We start from the raw sequence: 18391 nt of genomic DNA, 5'->3' as shown, positions 1-18391 counted from the left end.
TTTCGTCGTACCGAGGTAGATAAAATAAAATTCCAATCAATCGCAGATTCAGATCGTTATAGTCACATATTGCTGTTATTCTGGACTTTTGTTTGTTTTAAACCCCCCCCCCCCTTAACGCTCATCGGTGTTTTGTTTCTGAAAAGCCAAAACGTTTTTAACCAAATAAAATGTTATGGATTTTTTTCTTTCTTTTTAATCCTTTTAATCCAACATTTGATTAGAGATTAGAGGAGTTACTCGTGTAGTACAATATTTGTTTTGTATATAAATTTTAGCAGCATCGTTTCATTTTCTGAAATGATTAAAATGGGTTTCGTTCCAGTTTCAATCAAAACTGAAAATGAAATGACCGCATTTGGGACATAGAAGACACATTCTACTATCTCAGTAGCGCATATTGAAGAGGGGAAAAAGTTTTTAGTGTATTAGAATACGCAGTATTCTTATGTAACTTTGTATATCAGACCAGCAGTTGGTGGAGGTGGAGTTTTATTTCATGAAATACGATATAAATACTAACATATCTTGATATACTTCACACGTGATGTACGTGTGTGTAACATAGATGGGGTGTGTCCTTTTAATCCCTATGATGCACCTGGAACCAACCCTGAGTCGGATCTACAGTTTGAACTGGTTTTGCTACTTACGTATCAACAATATCCTCCCAACACATCTCATGGTTGTTTTACCTCGCTGCGAACACCATGTTATGGTACCCAGCCAGTTCTGGCGTCCTACATGTTGATGCGCCTGGATTCTAATGAATCCTGTAACATATATGTAGACGGAATATATTCATATATATATATACACACACACAAAAGAATACATAAAGTAATGTAACTATATTTTGTAATCATCAGATTCCGATTTTATTTTGTATTTTAAAGAGTTCTATTTAAGAGTTTTAAAATTTGTTTTAATAGATTCTGGATCTTTGTTGTTGAACAAACACTACAATGACCGTTTATTTAATTTTTGAACTGCATTAATTAAATTTAGAAGTGATAACTGTTAATAAACCTCCTCGCTGGAACAAGTGCCAGTCCGCCCGCCCCTCCTCCTGTTTCTAACTCGCAGAATGTCTGGCCTTGGGCTGACTACTGATCATAATGGTGCTGTCAGCAATTTCTAGTTGTGTACGGTGTGCAACACTGGTGCATATGCCCCAAACGCTGCCTGCAAATTACAAAATGCTGTACACAAAGCTAACATGCTTGGACTGTATTTACCGTGTCTTAAAGGTGTCAAACAGTTCATGCTTGGTTAACTATCTGGGGCAAGCTGAGATATACAAGACTATAAAACTACCTCGTGACAACCGTCCCAAACCGACCACAATGTCACGCACCTGCCGATGTGGGAGTCATTGACCTAAGAATTGAAGGAAGAGGAGGCGATGAGATACTCTGTCTAATTTTCATGCAAAGGCCGAGCACTCGGTCTGTTCTGGTGATGTTTTCATTTTCATTGTATTTCACATGTTAGACATATAAAGGATTAAATGTGTTTAAAAAGATTGAGACTTAACATCGAAGATTTTAAGTCCGGGGTTTCCAGCGTTTTATTTAGACAGGGTATCTTTTTAGCTGAGGCACCGCCTTGAATTTTTTAGTTGAATGAATCGACTCCAGTATTCTTTTAAACCTCTTTTGCTGAACCGCTAAGTTACGGGGACGTAAACACACCAACACTGGTTGTCAAGTGGCGGTAACAAACGCAGATACAAGTACATACGTACGTATGTACATGCCTATACGATAGGCTTCTTTCAGTTTCCATCTACCAAATCCACTCACAAGGCTTTGGTCAGCTCAAGGAGACACTTGAAGATGCCACGCGATGAGACTGAAGCAAGTACCAAGTGATTGGGAAACATGCTTCTTACGACACGGCTCTGCCTACTGTGGAGACTACATGAACCAGTCATTTCATTTTATTTGCTTACACCCTTTCTAATTTTGACCTAAGACTAGTAATTCTGAGGGGAGGGGGAAGTTAACATTGAACCTTGTACTTGACTGATAGGATGAAAAGCCAAGTTCACTTTGGTGGGATTTGAACTTGGAATCTGCAGAAATGCCTCTAAGACTTTCATCCAACATGCCAGCTTACTGCCTTAAAACAATTTCTGTCAGGTATCTGAGTGGAGTTTCTGGATGGTCATTGGTGGGATACGAAATCCAACCAACAATAACCTATTATCCTGTGAAGTGTCCTGTTACCAAAGGAGTCCAGGTGACTCCTAAGGCCCCCCCCCCCACCGGACAGTATCCAAGTCTCACAACTATAGAGCAAGTCAGGGAGGACCCAAGACCTTTGCATAATTCAAGAGCACCAGCGCTGAATGTTTGGCCATGTTGCTTGATTTTCCCAAGTTAGTCTCTGCTTACTGAGGATCCAGCTGGGCCGAGAGCTTATGTTGGTCGATCACATGGTCACAACAGATGAGATGGAGACTGACCACGACATTGTTTAAAGGGTTGCCTGTGTCCCCCACACACACACCTGACCTGATAGGTATCAGGTAAGGGGGGACATTATAAGGACAGTTTGCAATTTGTGTGTTTGGGGGGGGTTACATAAAAGATAAGAGGGAGAGGAGGGGAAGTGAAATAAACTTTAGATGGCATACAAAATCTGTTTATGATGTTGTCTTGATACAAAAGAACCTCCAACCAGTGCTGTTCTCGTCTCACTGAGTTATCTCCCATCAGACCATTGTCTTTGACATTTCGTCTCCTAAACGACAGACCGAATATCAGAGATGCTGCGGTTGATAAAATTAACTAAAAAAAAAACCCTTCAGAATTGATTCTCTGCCATGACCCCTAAACCGGTGACTGTAACCAGCAAAGGAAGAAAGAAATCTACCTGTTTTGGAGCATGTCTGTAAGAGCTATCCTGTTACATGCAGCCTTACCAACGATGTCCCTCCATTCAACAGTCTCAGACGAAAGTTTTCTATTTTTAAACTCAGTCACCCGATGGGTCAAGTTGACCTTTCGCCTGCCAGGGTTAGGATAACAGCATGAGAGCCTGGTAGACGAGTCTACTGTAGTGATTGGTACCACCCTCTGGAATAAGGCAGGGAGAAATTATATTTGGTTACTAGAGACAATAGGGGAGGGGGTGTGAGGTGTTTTAATTAGAACTAATTTTCAGAAAATAGTTTCAATCAGTTTGACTGTGGCCATGTTGGAACACCGCCTTTAGTCGAAGAAATCGACCCCAGGACTTCTTCTTTGTAAGCCTAATACTTGTTCTATCGGGATTGATAAGTACCAGTCAACCTTGGCGGAATTTGAACCTGGAACATAGTGGCAGATGAAATACTGTTAATCATTTCACCCAGCATGCTAACAATTCTACCTGCGCAATGCCTTAATAATAATTTCTGCTTTAGTCACAAGGCCTGAAATTTTAGGGGAGGGGGTCTAGTCATTTACGTCAACCACCAATACTCAACTGGTTCTTATTTCATCGACCCTGATAAGATGAAAGGCAAAGTTGATATTGGTGGCATTGAAACTCAATGCTAAGTGTTTTGTCTGAGGTGCTAGCAATTCTGTCAGCTCACTGCCTTTTCAACATTTCATGATAATGAAATGACTTTTGTACAAATAGTCTTTTAATAGTGATCAACCTGTTGGCAGTAATTTTTATGGTATATTTAATGTTGCACAGGCCTGACTCTGTGGTTAAAACCTTTGCTTCCCAGCCACACAGTTTGTGGGTCAATGTTACTGCAAGGAACCTTGGACAAGTGTCTTCTACCATAGCCCCAAGCTAGTGTAGAAACCTTGTGACTAGATTTGGTAGATGGAAACTGAAAGAGGCCCCCATCATGTGTGTACTGCTAGGGTTTCCTTGTTTTGACATCTTGTGATAGTTGTAAATGGATGTCACTGGAAACCAGGGGGCTGGCCCTGGTGAGTCTGTATTGACTGAAGAAGGAACTTTACTCTTTTTACTTTGAAAGAAATGTGAGCAACAGTTAAAAGAAAGAGAATAACTGGTCTACTATAGATGATAGATACCAAACGAGTGTCCTTACTTGGAAATAACTGTAAAATAGCAAGTATCACCAATAACCTGGAAGTCACAGCTGCAACTGGCTCTATCAACTTCAAACAATAAAACCACTATGGTGGCTTGTTTATTAAGACAAAAACCAATAAACAACAATGTTATCTCCAAAGGAAATTTCCTCTTGACTGTTATTTCCAACTTCATCCGGACCGATCCTAAATTTCTTCCTTAAAATGTTTCCTTGTCTTTTGTTTTCCTTAACATCAGGCATTAACTCCTAAATCAGTGGTTCTCCTTTTTTTTTTTTTTAACCTACGGACCCCTTTAATTCCTATCTTACTCTCCTGCACCTCCATAGCCATTTGATGTATATCAGAAAAATCCTGTTATATTTTTATGATTCGATATTATTAGGAATTTTTTTTAAAAATTGAAATATTTTGTGTATTGTAAAAATATAACCAATTTATTGCAGACGAATTTGAACAAAATCTTATATGGACCCTGGTTGGGAACCACTATTTTAAACTGTCAATATTTCTAACATAAGTACCAGGTTGCAAATTTGAGGGAGACTGTATTAACAGATTGACTCCAGTGTATAACTGGTATCTCCTTTTGTTTGTTTTATCCAGCATTAAACCACCAGAAAATATTCATTTTAAGTTACTTAAAAATACGTAAGGGTTGGCTTTTACCATCATCTCTTCTCACGTCCAATTTTTCTATGCTTGAGGGAATTTCTATGCTTGATGGAAAGCAGATAGCTAAATGATGATGAATAGGGGCAAGCATTGCTGTGTGGTAAGAAGTTTGCTTCTAAAGGACATGGTTTCAGGTTCAATCTGACTGTGTGGTCCCCGTGGGCCAGTGTCTCCTGAAGCCATTAGTTGTTTTTGGGAGACAGAAACAAGTCCGTGGTGTGTGTGTGTGTATATACATACATATATAAGTGCCATTGTCTTTTTGTAAAAAAGTAAAAGATAAACATATTTAATATTTTGATTAATTTAAAAATAACAGTTTAAAACTTCAATTTCCCCCCCCCCCCAGTTATTTAACAATAAAATGCTTTATTCAAACTTTTTTTTTTTTTTTTCATATATATATAAATATTTAAAGGTTGAGGTAAAGAAATTAAATTTAACCAAATTTAATGCCTGTTTTCCATGCTGGCATGGGTTGGACGGTTTGACTGGAGCTGCACTAGGTTTCATAGTCTGTTTTGGCACACCCTTCCTAATGTCAATAACTTTACAGACTCTACTGGGTGCTTTTTGCATGGCCCCAGAAGTGAAGTGTTTTGCTCAAGAAGATAAGTTGCCCAGTTAAGGAATCGAAACCACAATCTTACAATCATAAATGCAACACCCTTGCCACTAAGCCAGGCATCTCCATTATTTACCCTTTTAACATTGAGAGATTTGAATGGGAATAGCTGATCACTGTTGGGGTTTTTTTTTTGTCACCAGATATTTATGCATGTTGTGGACGCATGTCACCTAAAGGGCAGAGGTATTCTACAATAGCAAAAAAAACTACAGGGTTAAGATGGTCACATTCAAATCTGCCAAAGTGTATTAAGAATAAATACATTATTGAATGGAGTTATACTGAGTGGGTATTTCTGTTCACTTGGAATACATGCTGGTAAACAACCTGTCAGTGTTGTAAATCAGTATTTTGTGAAGTTTGGGAAGATTTGTTTTTCTGCAACACATAAAAGGCACCTACTACACACTTGGAGTGGTTGGCGTTAGGAAGTGCATCCAGCCATAGAAACTAAGCTAAATTAGACAGGAGCCTGGTACAGCTCTTTGACTTATCAGTCCCAGTCAAGCTGTCTAACCCATGCCAGCCTGGAAAGCAGATAGCTAAATGATGATGAATAGGGGCAAGCATTGCAGTGTGGTAAGAAGTTTGCTTCTAAAGGACATGGTTTCAGGTTCAATCTGACTGTGTGGTCCCCGTGGGCCAGTGTCTCCTGAAGCCATTAGTTGTTTTTGGGAGACAGAAACAAGTCCGTGGTGTGTGTGTGTGTGTGTATATATATATATACATACATATATAAGTGCCATTGTCTTTTTGTAAAAAAAGTAAAAGATAAACATATTTAATATTTTGATTAATTTAAAAATAACAGTTTAAAACTTCAATTTTTTTCCCCCCAGTTATTTAACAATAAAATGCTTTATTCAAACTTTTTTTTTTTTTTTTCATATATATATAAATATTTAAAGGTTGAGGTAAAGAAATTAAATGGATTAATGGGTTGCTGCTTTGAAGGTTTGAGCAGCAGCGAGGGCAATAGCTCTTGATGGACAATTTGTGTGGATTACTGTATCTTCTTTTTGGGTCTAAACATGCCAATGATTTGTTGTAAGACTTCTGTGAAGATTAGAGTACCACCAAACACCAAGGTAGCACCGAGCCAATGCAATGTAGTGAATGGGTTCTGAAAGTACCAAATGGAGAACAGCAGACTTGCAAATTTCCTCAGTGTGACAACTAGAGTCACTGTGAGAGAAGTACATTCTGTGGTGAGAATAAACACACTACGTATGCAGACATATCTGGGGAAAGTGATAAGGAAAAAGAGATGGTGGGGGTTTAAACAAAAAACAGGATTACTGTAAATGGAAAAGAAATTTGAAAGCCTGTCATTATTTTACATGTTTGTTTTGTTTGTTTGTCCCCGTATCAACATGTGTTTTGGCCCTACATCTGTTCTAACCCAACAATTTTTTTTTGTTTTGATGTAGTTTTAATAGCTGGATGCCCTTCACTACTTTATCAGCATCGACAGGATGTATTTCATCTTGTCACTCTGACAGGACTAAAAGCTCTTATCTGCCCTGTATTGATATCAGTAATAACAGGTTTTAAATTTCAGTGCATCAATTCCCAGTACTTGCACTTAATGACCCCCACAGAAGAATTTGAAATTAGAATCTGTTTATTTCTTAAAAAGAAGCTGGAAGAAATGCTGTTGAGCATTTTGCCCAATATACGGATTCTGCCAGCTCACTGCCATCAGCATTTTGTCTGGCCTACTGACAATTCAGACAGCTCATTACCTTGCCTTAGGCCTTAATAATAATCCTTTCTACTAGAGGCACAAGGCTTAAAATTTTGGGGGAAGGGACCAGTTGATAACATTGACCCCAGTGCATAACTGGTAATTAATTTATAGACCCCCGGCAGCATTTGAACTCAGAACACGAAAACAGATGAAATGTCGTTAAGCATTTCACCTGGTGTGCTAACAAATAATAATGATAATAATGATAATCCTTTCTACTAAAGACACAGGGCCTGAAATATTGCGGGAGGAGATAAGTTGATTACGTCGACCCTCAGTGCTTCACTGGTACTTAATTTATCAACCCAGAAAGGATGAAAAGCAAAGTCACCCTTGGTGGAATTTGAACTTAGAATATAAAGAGCAAAATACTTCTAAGCATTTCGCCTGGCGTGCTACCAATTCTGCCAGCTCAGCCCTTTAATAATAATTAGTAGGAGGTAAATGTTGTGGCATTGTTTTGTATAGTTTTCAACCTGTGCTTCTACAGAAACCTTATCCAATGGATTAACATGATCTACATGGTCATACTGTGTAAAACCCCTATTACTGGAATAATCCAGCTCACTTAGATCTAGTCCTTAGAAACCTGTTAATATAAATATTTGTATTGAGTGGGCAAGACGTTCAGGTCAGTCTGCTGTTATTAATTAGAGGCAGGAGATTCATCTTAACTAATTAAGATTATCTAATGTAACACAAATCATTGAAGTCAATTAGTAATCAATGTAATACACTTCATCATCATCATTTAACGTCTGCTTTCCATGCTGGCAGTAATTGAGATTAATTACAAGAAAATCAATTTTGGTTAATTACAAATCTAATATATTAATTAAATGTCATTGAGGTTAATTGCTAACTAATGTATCATATGAAGTTACTAACTAATGCACAAGACATCACTGTGATTAGATGGGATTAAGTATATGGGTGAGAGAGAGAGAGTTTGGTAAAGGACTATGTTTGTGAGGGAGGGTTGTATGTGGTGGGTCTCCTTCCAACCCATGCCAGCATGGAAAAAGATGTGAAACAAACAAATGAATGACGATTGGGCTTTGATAGTTGAAGAAAAGGATACTGTGTCAAAACATTTCCCAGCAAAAACAACCACATTTTGGGGATGCCAAAATTCAAAACAGAAACAAGTTGATCTGTGGGAAAAGGAAGAAAGAAAAGGTAAGTTTAGGAATGACATTGGTTTAAGGAGGCTCAAAGCGTTTTCGATGCTTAGGGGTTGCACTCGCACCCACTGCACCTGAGCCTAATTGATGCCTTTCAGGAAGAAATTAAATATTTAAAAAAAACAAAAAAAAACATGAATTTACAAATGTCTGTTGTTTTTAAATTAGCAATGATTTAACAGATTTATTATCAGAAGCGTTCCAGATATGGCCATCCTGTCTTTTTGTGTTTCTAACATTATACTGTCCAATAGATAATTCTTTTTCGAGTAAGGTACAATTTGAAAGATTTAGCTGTTGATTTTAGCCAGTCAAGCTCCCTCATTTTCATAAGATGTCTTAAAGTTATTCTACATTCTTTATGGTTATCAGTAATTGGACTGTGGCCAAACTGGGGCATCCACATTCAGGGGTTTTACTCACCTTAACCCCAGGAGCTAATGATTTAACAGCCATCAACAAAATGTTTGACAAAGGAACGTAACTCAACTCACCAGTTTACATTGTCAAACATGGGGGAATGGATGGACACACAGTAGTGTTCCTAGATTGGGTGGTGGATTTCTTAATGTGTAATAGTGGTAGCGTATTCCACAGACATCTTTTTATCTTTTCAGCCATGCTGGAAAACCACTTTGAAGAATTTTTAGTTGAATGAACCAACTCCGTACTTTTTTTTTTCTTTTTAAGCCTTCGCAGCATTTGAACCTAAAGACAAATGAAATGCCACCCAGCATTTTATCCAATGTGCTGACAATTCCACCAGCTCACTTCCTAACAATACTAAGGATTTCAAATTTTGGCACAAGGCCAGCAATTTCAAGGGGGGTGGGGAGTAAGTGGATTACATCACCCTCAATGCTCGACTGGTACTAATTTTATCGACCCTAAAAGATGGAAAACAAAGTTGACCTCGGTGGAATTTGAACTCAGAAAGTAACAGACAAAATGCTACTCAACATTTTCCCTGGCACACTAACCGGTCACGCTACCTTAATGGTAACCGTGGCAATAAAGTACAAACTTAAGCGAACAAATACTGAAAGGTTTTTGAAACACTTCACTTACCAGACTGTGAAAACAGGATTACATGTTTGTAAATATCTGGAGCAAGCAGTAGAAACCCAGGCAGTGGGAGAGCATGCTGAAACGAGAAATGAGAAAGAAAAAACCATCAGAGAATGGCCTTCCTCACCCTCGATCACAGCTGTAAATTCAATTTCTATTAAGATTAATATGACTGACTTGGTCGTGTAAAACTCAGGATTGTTGAAGGAAAAAAAAAAGATTTTGTAGACATCTGCTTGTTTTATTAAAGCCATTGTCTCTAGTATGAAATAGCTGTGAGGCACAATTGAAACTGTGTTTACTAGAGCAGGAGTAGAAACAAGACACAAAATTTAATAGTGAAGAGATACTTTATATGAAATAAAAACCTGTTTATTCAGGTCACTGCAATGAAAATACCTGAAATATAATCTTAGAGATTTCAAGGTTTTAAGAATATTCATCATCATCTCTTTAACATCCACATTTCTATGCATGCATGGGTCGGACAAAATTTGTTGAGGTGGCTACATCTGGATGTTCTTCCTGTCACCAACACTTACCTGTTTCCAAGGAAGGTAATGTTTCTCCATGACCAGACATGCTTCTGCAGAAGATTGGAAAGAAAGGACACAGCTTTCGTGACAGTAATACTTGCATACAACCATTACACGATGCCAAATCAAAGAGACAGTAACACATACATACAATTGACAGGCTTCTTTCAGTTTCCATCTACTAAATCCACTCCCAATGCTTTGGTTGGCCCATCACCAAAGTGCCGTGCAGTAGGACTGAACCCGGGACCATGTGGCTAGGAAGCAAACTACATACCATACAGCCATATCACACTTCATACCATTCTAATTTAAGCACAAGGCCAACAGTTTTAATGGTAAGGACTTAGTTGAATCCTGTCATGTACTGGTACATGACAGGTATTTTAGTTCATTGACCCAGGAGGGATGAAAGACAAAGTTGATTTTAAAGGAAATTGAATTTTATACTGGGGTCAACTTTAATCCCTCTCGCACCAATAAAACAAAGTAGAAGTCAAGGACTGATGGTCAGTTAAATCAACTGATCCCATCTTTTAAATCCCAGGCCTTGTGCCAAAATTTGAAGCCATTATAATTATTATTATTATTAAGGCAGCAAGCTGACAGAATCATTAGCACGCTGAGCGAAATGCTTAGTGGTATTTCACCCGTCCTGACGTTCTGAGTTCAAATTCTGCCAAGGTTGGCTTTGCCTTTTGATCCTTTTGGGGGTCAATAAAAATAAGTACCAGTTTAATACTGGGGTCAATGTAATCGACTTATCCTCTCCCACTAGATTTGAGGCCTTGTGCTTCTAGTAGAAAGAATTATTATTATTATTATTTAGGTGGCACGCTGGCAGAATCATTAGAATGCTGGACGAAATGCTTAGAGGTATTTCGCCCATCGCTGTGTTCCAAGTTCAAATTCCATCGTGGTCGATAAAATAAGTACCAGTTAAACACTGGGGTTGATGTAATCGATTCACGACAGGCTTCTTTCAGTTTCCAACTTCCAAATTCACTCATAAGGCTTTGGTTGACTCAGGACTGAAGCAGACAGTAGTTGTGCAAAGTGCCACATTGTGGGACTGAACTTTAAACCACATGACTGGGAAGCAAACTTGTTTACCACACAGCCAGGCCTGGACCTAAACATAGATAAACAATTGCAGTAAAAAAAGATTCTAAGAAGCAAAATCACTTTGGAAACCTAAGTTTGAGATCAAAGTTAAAATTAACTTACATTGAAGAATAATGCTTCTGAAGGATGTTTACCAAACTTCTTATAAATAACTTCTTGGAAGATTCCCATTCTTGCCGACATAAATAGAGCAAACAACAACATAAAAATTCCTGAAAAAAAAAAATGAAAGACAAAAATGTTTAGAGAAATTCTTGCAATTCCAGATTTAATTTTTCTTCTTGCACAGTTTTTGTTAGAAATAACACAGATACACATTTAGAGAACAGAGCTGGACATTTGAGGGGAAGGGTTGTTGTAGTTGCTTCAGGTTTTTAAAAAATTTGTAATTATTTTGGTAACCTTACAAGATTGAACAACTAAACAAGAGTAAGATTTGAACACAGGACTACAGATCATTCACTCAGTTACTCTCGAGAAAGTCAACTCCTGTTCTGCCAGTGATCCAAATATTTTTATGAAGTTCTTCATATCTGTTCTAGTTAAAACCATCTTCTATTCTTTACTTGATTCAGTCATTAGATTGAGGCACCACCTAGAGGAATTTTTAATTGAATACATTGACCCCTGTACTTTTTTAAGCCTAGTAATTATTCTATCAGTCTCTCTGCCAAACCACTAAGTTACAGGGATGTAAACACACCAACACCAGTTGTGGTAGGAGACACACATACACACAAACAGGCTTCTTTCAGTTTCCATCCACCAAATCCATTCACAAGGCTTTGGTTGGCCTGAGGCTATAGTAGAAGACACCTGCCAAAGGTGCCACAAAGAAGGACATTTTGAATAATGTACATTTAAAAAGCCCAATTGAAAAAATGAAAAGGTATAAATTCAAGTCTGGCCTGGTTAGTGTAAAGCTCTCTTGTATCACCCCATGCTGTCTTGAGACTTCAGTGAATAACATCATAATCATCATTTTACATTCATTTTCAATGCTGGCATGGGTTGGGAGGGTCAATCACAGTTTGAGTTCTTACCCAAAGTTTATTACCTTCAGGGGACCATATCTTGTTTGTATGTTTCCCTTTTTGGCTTCATTCCTACAATGCTCTTCCTGACATCAACCATTTTACAGATTATATAGGGTATATTTTTCTGTGGCATCAAATGTAGTTTAAGGTTTAATTAAAAAAAAATGTGTTGGTCATGACTGGAACACCTTTGATCATGCAACTGGTCAATCAGGGCTGACCAATGGCTCAACAACATCATAGACCAGGAGTAGTGCAGGAATACTTTCTGATGCTGCTGTGTACTGCATTCTCCAACACATTTCAAACAATACATGATGGTGATGTCGATGATGAAGTAATTGTTTTCAAATTTATGTTTCCCTGGTGTTAAAAATAGAGACACACCTACATAGACTCTAGTTAGTTAATTAGGCAGGTATTTGGGGTGGGGGGTGGGAGAATGGTAGAGTTCAGTGATAGGAACTGCTCAGAGAAAACAAAAACTGAACTATTGTACACAAACAGAAGTTGTTCCTTCTATTGATGGAACATAAAAACAGAATTAAACTAACTCCAACAGAGACATTGAATAGCTGCAGGTATTTCCCTCGTTAATGAAGACAATCATTAATTACGTGCAGACATTTCGGTAACAACAACAGCTCTAGTAACAATAACAACAGGAACAATAGTAACAAGAAGAACAGTAATTGTAGTAACACTAACAACAACAACAACATCATAAGAAACGAGAGTATCCTCAGCAGCAGCAAAAATTGGAAGCAGAATCATTATCAAAAACAACAACAAAGAAAACAAGAGAAGCAACATAAAACAACAGCAACCACAACAACAGCATCAACAACAATGAGGTGAAGCTGCAATGAATTATTATTTTCAGTAATCAATTTGTTCTTTAAATGGGCTATTTAGAGAATAAATAGTAAATAATTGAGTCACCATCGTCATCATCATTTAACATCCCTGTTCCATGCTGGCATGGGTTGGATGCGTCAACAGGATGAACTGGAGGCCTGCATTGAGTTCCAAAGTCTGCTTTGGCAATGGTTTCTATGGTTAGATGTCCTTCTTAACACCAACCCCTTTACAGACAGTATAGAGTGCTTTATTTGTAGCACCAGCACTAGTGAGGTCATCATGGAATTTGCAAGCCCCCTTGACTGAGTGGAAGTACGGTAGAGGTGTGAAAGGCTAAAGTATGATGGAGGAACAAAAACAGATGGTACTGGCACTGACCACGCTTGAATGGTGTTTTTACGTACCACTAGCACGGGAGCCAGTCAGTCAGCATTGGCAATGACCACACTCGAACTGTGTTTTTTATATGCCACCAGAAAGGGTGCCATTTAGGTGGTACTGTCATCAGCCATGACAATGATTTCACTTGACTCAACAGGTTTCCACAAGCGCAGGTTATTGCCCAATGATTGAAGAGTACTCTTAAATGGGCCGATATGCTGTACTGGCATAGGCCACTAAATGAATATGAAAGTTTGATGTGAGGCCCTAATTTAGGTCACTTGAAAACAAGGTGTTTGCATCATAGGGCCAGGGACAGTCTCAGTCAGGCTGGCATCAAGAATAAAAGACTTGTTGAAGCAAATTCATATTGAACAGCTGACATAACTCGGTGTCAAGTTCCAAGTTTATTTTTTTCCTTTTGATACGTCAGTCGAAGTAGCAGAGGTTGGGGGCGGGGGGGGGGGGTAGTTGAAAGATGAGAGGAATGAATATCAAAGTACAGGAGAACCTTGCTTGCCAGAAAGAGATTGGGGCGGCGAGGGAGGTGGGGCATAGGTGGGAGTAGAAGAGAGAGGAATCAAAACAAAGCAATAAAAGAGGTTTCAAAGTTAAATTTGTAAATTACTATCTGATACTGTAAATAAACATTTCTGATTTGTGTATACCGACGTATATATACAGAGAGAGAGAGAGATAGAAAAGGAGGTGCATGTGTATGTACATATATATATATACACACACATATATACACATACACATGCACACATACACACATATATACGTATACATATACATAGACAAACTCAAATATGAGCACAGACACACTCACGTGTGACAAGCTTCAGTACAGTTTCTGTCAACTAAATTCCACTCACAAGGCAGTTTCTGTCAACTAAATTCCACTCACAGCACCTTCCACTTGGTTACCCCAAGTGGAAGGTGCTGTGCTATGAGATCAAACCCAAGACACAGTTACACATGATAAATGTACAAAAGAAGAGTCTACCAACTGGAGTCAGTATATAAAAGAGTCGACTTACCAATGAGCCACATGAAATAGTCATAGGTAGAGTCACCATCTTCTGTGTCCTCCTGAGGTTTCTGAAAATAATAAAAGAGACAGTGATGTCCAAAATACCTAAATCAGTGACCGGTCATTATTGTCATAGCAACCAGGTGACAATGAGAGGTCACCTACCAAATATGTAAGAGACATCATGTACCAGTTATCTTATGAGACTCTATCTACCTGGTGAGTGTTGGACACCCTCCGGCAGGCAGGCATGAATATCCTCTACCAGGTAAGTATGAAACACTATCTACTTGATGAGTATAGGACATTGTGTACAAGGTGAGTGTGAAATATCATCTTCCAGGTGGGTGTGGAATATCATCTTCACTTGCATGAATTTAAAGGATGAGATATATTCAAATGACACAATTACAGGTCACCCAATGCCAGCAGTAGAGCACCCATGCTACAGTTATTGGTTGGCCATACTATAACCAGGTTACCCAGGGCTACAGTCCTTTCTCTCATACTGTCTTTTGAAATAATCTCTTCAGCATTCCCATCACTCAACTGATTAAAGCCATCTAATCTGATAAGATTAGTCCCATTGCACCACTGAAAACTGGGTCTTTGAATTCGTAAGTGCCACATGATTCACAATAACTGCTATTAATTCTGTCCCCTAACATGTAAAATTCTTTGGCACCCAAACCTGAATGAGGAAAACATCAGACCATGGTCAGTAGAGAGAACATACTGAGGCCTTCGTCCAGTAGTGGACTGAACATGTGCAAGGATGATGTATGTATGTACGTACATATGTACATTCTACAAAAAAAGGTAAAGGTAAAATTACCTTCTTGAGTCATGCCAGGTTCATAAGGTCCAGTTTCCTGGTTTCCATGGCATATATATTCCCCACCTGGATGGGACACTAGTCCATTGCAGGGTTACTCCTTTTTGCCAGCTGAGCGGACTGGAGCAATATGAGAACGAAGTGTCTTGCTCAAGAACATAACACGTTGCCCAGTCCAGGAATAGAAACCACAATCTTACGATCATGAGATTAACACACTAAGCAATGCGCCTCCAATATATACACTCTACAGCACTTCAGGCAATAAATTAAAAAAAACCCAGTTCATATTTAACTGTAGTTTAGCCTCATTAAAAGAAAATGTAAGGCAGATCATAGAAAAAACATTGAGTGTGGAGGATGTCAACTATCTTAAGCAAACAATGAGAGAAAAAGAGATGTTTTTGGAAGCTGGTCGAGTCCGAGGAAGGAGGATTAGTGAAGGTAACAGGAGTGAAGATGAGAAACTTACCAGATGTTTTGAAGACGCTATTGTACAAAATACAATTCCAACACTGATCATAAAAACTGCCAAATATTTACTCATTTTATATCTGAAATAAAGATAAAGAAATATTACCGAATTAGATTGATTAGCTATGCTCATTACTGTATTAAATAATTAATTACAACACTGACCATAAATATAACTGTATTTTTACTCGTTTTATTACATCAGAAGTAGAAATACTTAAATATTACTGCATTAGATCTATCTATTGTGTACCATAGCACATGAATGGTTGTGTGGTTAAGAAGTTTGCTTCCCAAGGATAAGGTTTCAGGTTCAATCCCACAGCATGGTTCCTTGGACAAGTGTCTTCCACTATAGCCTCAAACCAACCAAAGCTTTGTGAGTCAATTTGTGCATGCGTGAAGGTACATGGCCTAATAGTTAAATTGTTGCATTTACAAACGTTAGACCGTGGGTTCAATTCTCAGACCAGGCAGTGCATTGTGTTCTTGAGCAAAACACCTCATTTCATGTTGCTATGTTGGTGGGAAAGCAGCAGAATCGTTGGTATGTCAGTAGAAACGCTTTACAGTATATCTTCCCGTTCTCTACATTCTGAATTCAAATCCCACCTGTCTGGTGATGAGAAACCACTCCAGTATTCATCCCAGGTCTAGTCAAGGTAGCCAAAGTTCTAGTAATCTACTTAATGGCAGCAGGGGGTTGTGGGCCCTCCCAGGTCTTATAGAGTGTGCTGGAGGAGGTTTACATACACAGGACATGCTCAAGGGCAGACCACCACAAGACGAGACAAATCATCATTTAACATCTTGGCCTGGGTTGGACCATTTGGTAGAATTTGACAGGTGCTGAAAAGCAAAAGTATGACAGAGGAATAGGAACAGCTAGTTGTCTTGCTGTAGGGGCGATACATGACTTTTTCTCTATTATATATATATATATATGTGTGTGAGAGTATTGTAATTCGCTTGAAGCATCGTTTATTGTTTGTAAAGAATAAAGTGTTTTGAATGGCACAACAATGCACCATAATATAAACAATGGACCATAAGAACTGTTGTAATTTAATCATCCAGAGTCTGATATGATATTTCGGAATATAAAATTCCTTCTTTAGGGAATATCATATCAGACTCTGGATGATTAAATTACAAGTTATTATAGTGCATTGTTGTTATTATAGTGCATTGTTGTGCCATTCAAAACACTTTATTCTTTATATATATATATATCTAGTGATTTTTGAAGTTGCCTTCACATAACCCGTTGTAACTCTTCTTTTGGTTATGTTTTCATCTAGTGTTGCTGTAACTTTTGCCTCATACATGATTGATTTAATTATGCACCCTTGATCAAGTGGACAGGTTCCTGGATCTTGACTGTTACTACCGAGAGTAGGCTCTTGGTTGTGAGGCGGCTTTCCACCCAGACTTGTACCCCAGAGGGGAACCTCTTCGGTGCACCCATGGTCATTCCTGACCAACAGAGTCGAGTGTGTGTGTGTGTGTGTCAAAATAAAATATTTGATAGACAGAGTTTAGACATTGACATCCATCCTAAAAGAGTTAGTCCATATCATAAGAAAGTAGGTCTATACTCCAGTAATCTCTTCTTCTGTACAGTCTAAAACAGTCTGAGAGCTGAAGACCGATAAGAGGAGGAGGTTTAAGAGTGGACAATACAAGGACAGAAGGCCAAGACTGGTTACAAATATATCGACTTACCTTTTCTTTAGAAGAATTACACAAAGAATTAAATTAGCCATCAAGGAACCCTGTTGGAAGAACAAGAAAAATATGTCAGTCGACAGAGGTTTATCTGTTTTGAAACAACTAAACAACCACTTTTAATACTAATTTAGTCTTCGATATATTATGTATTACTGCAAAGTGGGACAGTCATGGTTGGAGCATCTTTGATCACAGGAGTCACCTTGGGTTCAACAACCACTAATAATGGCCAGTAATTGTGGGAAGGGGGGGCATGTCGATTACATCAACCCCAGTAATTAACTGGTACTTATTTTTTTATCGAACCCCAAAGGGATAAAAGATAAAACTGACTCCAATGGAATTTGAACTCAGAATATAAAAATGGATAAAATGTTGCTAAGTATTTTGCCCAGCACTGTAAGGATTCTATCAGCTTGCTGCCTGACACTATTCTCTTACTTCAGTCATTTGACTGCAGCCATGCTGGAGCACCACCTTTAGTTGAGCAAATCAACCCCAGGACTTATTTGTAAGCGTAGTACTTACTCTATCGGTCTCTTTTGCCGAACCGCTAAGTTATGGAGACATAAACACACCAGCATTGGTTGTCAAGTGACAGTCGGGGGACAAACACAGACTCACAAACATACACACACATATTTATTTATATATATATATATATATATATATATGCGATAGGCTTCTTTCAGTCCCCGTCTACCAAATCCACTCACAAGGCTGATACACCCTCCAGCCTTCATCAGGTGTTTTCGGGAAATTTTGAACCTGGGTTCTCATTCCTAAGGTATTTTTCAATGTTGTTATTATTACTATTCAAGTCACTGCCTGGAATCAAACTCGGAATCTTGAGGTTAGTAGCCCGCTCTCTTAACCACTACGCCATATGCCCGTTCAAATATTTGCTACTACCACTGAGATCTATACCCGTAGGCATATGACATAGTGGTTAAGAGTGCAGGCTACTAACTCCAAGATTCCGAGTTCGATTCCAGGCAGTGAC

General features: G+C 38.5%; 1 protein-coding gene across 2 annotated transcripts in view; it reads right to left on the bottom strand.

The window, feature by feature from the left end:
• Nucleotides 1–4473: 4473 nt before the first annotated feature.
• Nucleotides 4474–18391, bottom strand: part of LOC106879243 (UDP-xylose and UDP-N-acetylglucosamine transporter) — a 30971-nt gene continuing 17053 nt past the window's right edge. For both annotated transcript variants that reach the window (XM_014928733.3, XM_089363540.1), the window contains exons 3-9: nt 17383–17432; nt 15656–15737; nt 14356–14416; nt 11136–11245; nt 9373–9448; nt 8202–8274; nt 4474–6611 (exon numbers count right to left, since the gene is read on the bottom strand). In XM_014928733.3, coding sequence (XP_014784219.2) covers nt 6374–6611; nt 8202–8274; nt 9373–9448; nt 11136–11245; nt 14356–14416; nt 15656–15737; nt 17383–17432 — 690 coding nt within the window. In that variant the 3' untranslated portion in view covers nt 4474–6373. The remainder of the gene's footprint in view (nt 6612–8201; nt 8275–9372; nt 9449–11135; nt 11246–14355; nt 14417–15655; nt 15738–17382; nt 17433–18391) is intronic.

This window comes from Octopus bimaculoides, chromosome 15 (genome assembly GCF_046866305.1).
Source record: "Octopus bimaculoides isolate indiv1 chromosome 15, ASM4686630v1, whole genome shotgun sequence".
Classification (NCBI taxonomy): domain Eukaryota; kingdom Metazoa; phylum Mollusca; class Cephalopoda; order Octopoda; family Octopodidae; genus Octopus; species Octopus bimaculoides.
Note: the sequence above shows the minus strand (reverse complement) of the source record. Positions and strands in the feature narration are given on the sequence as shown.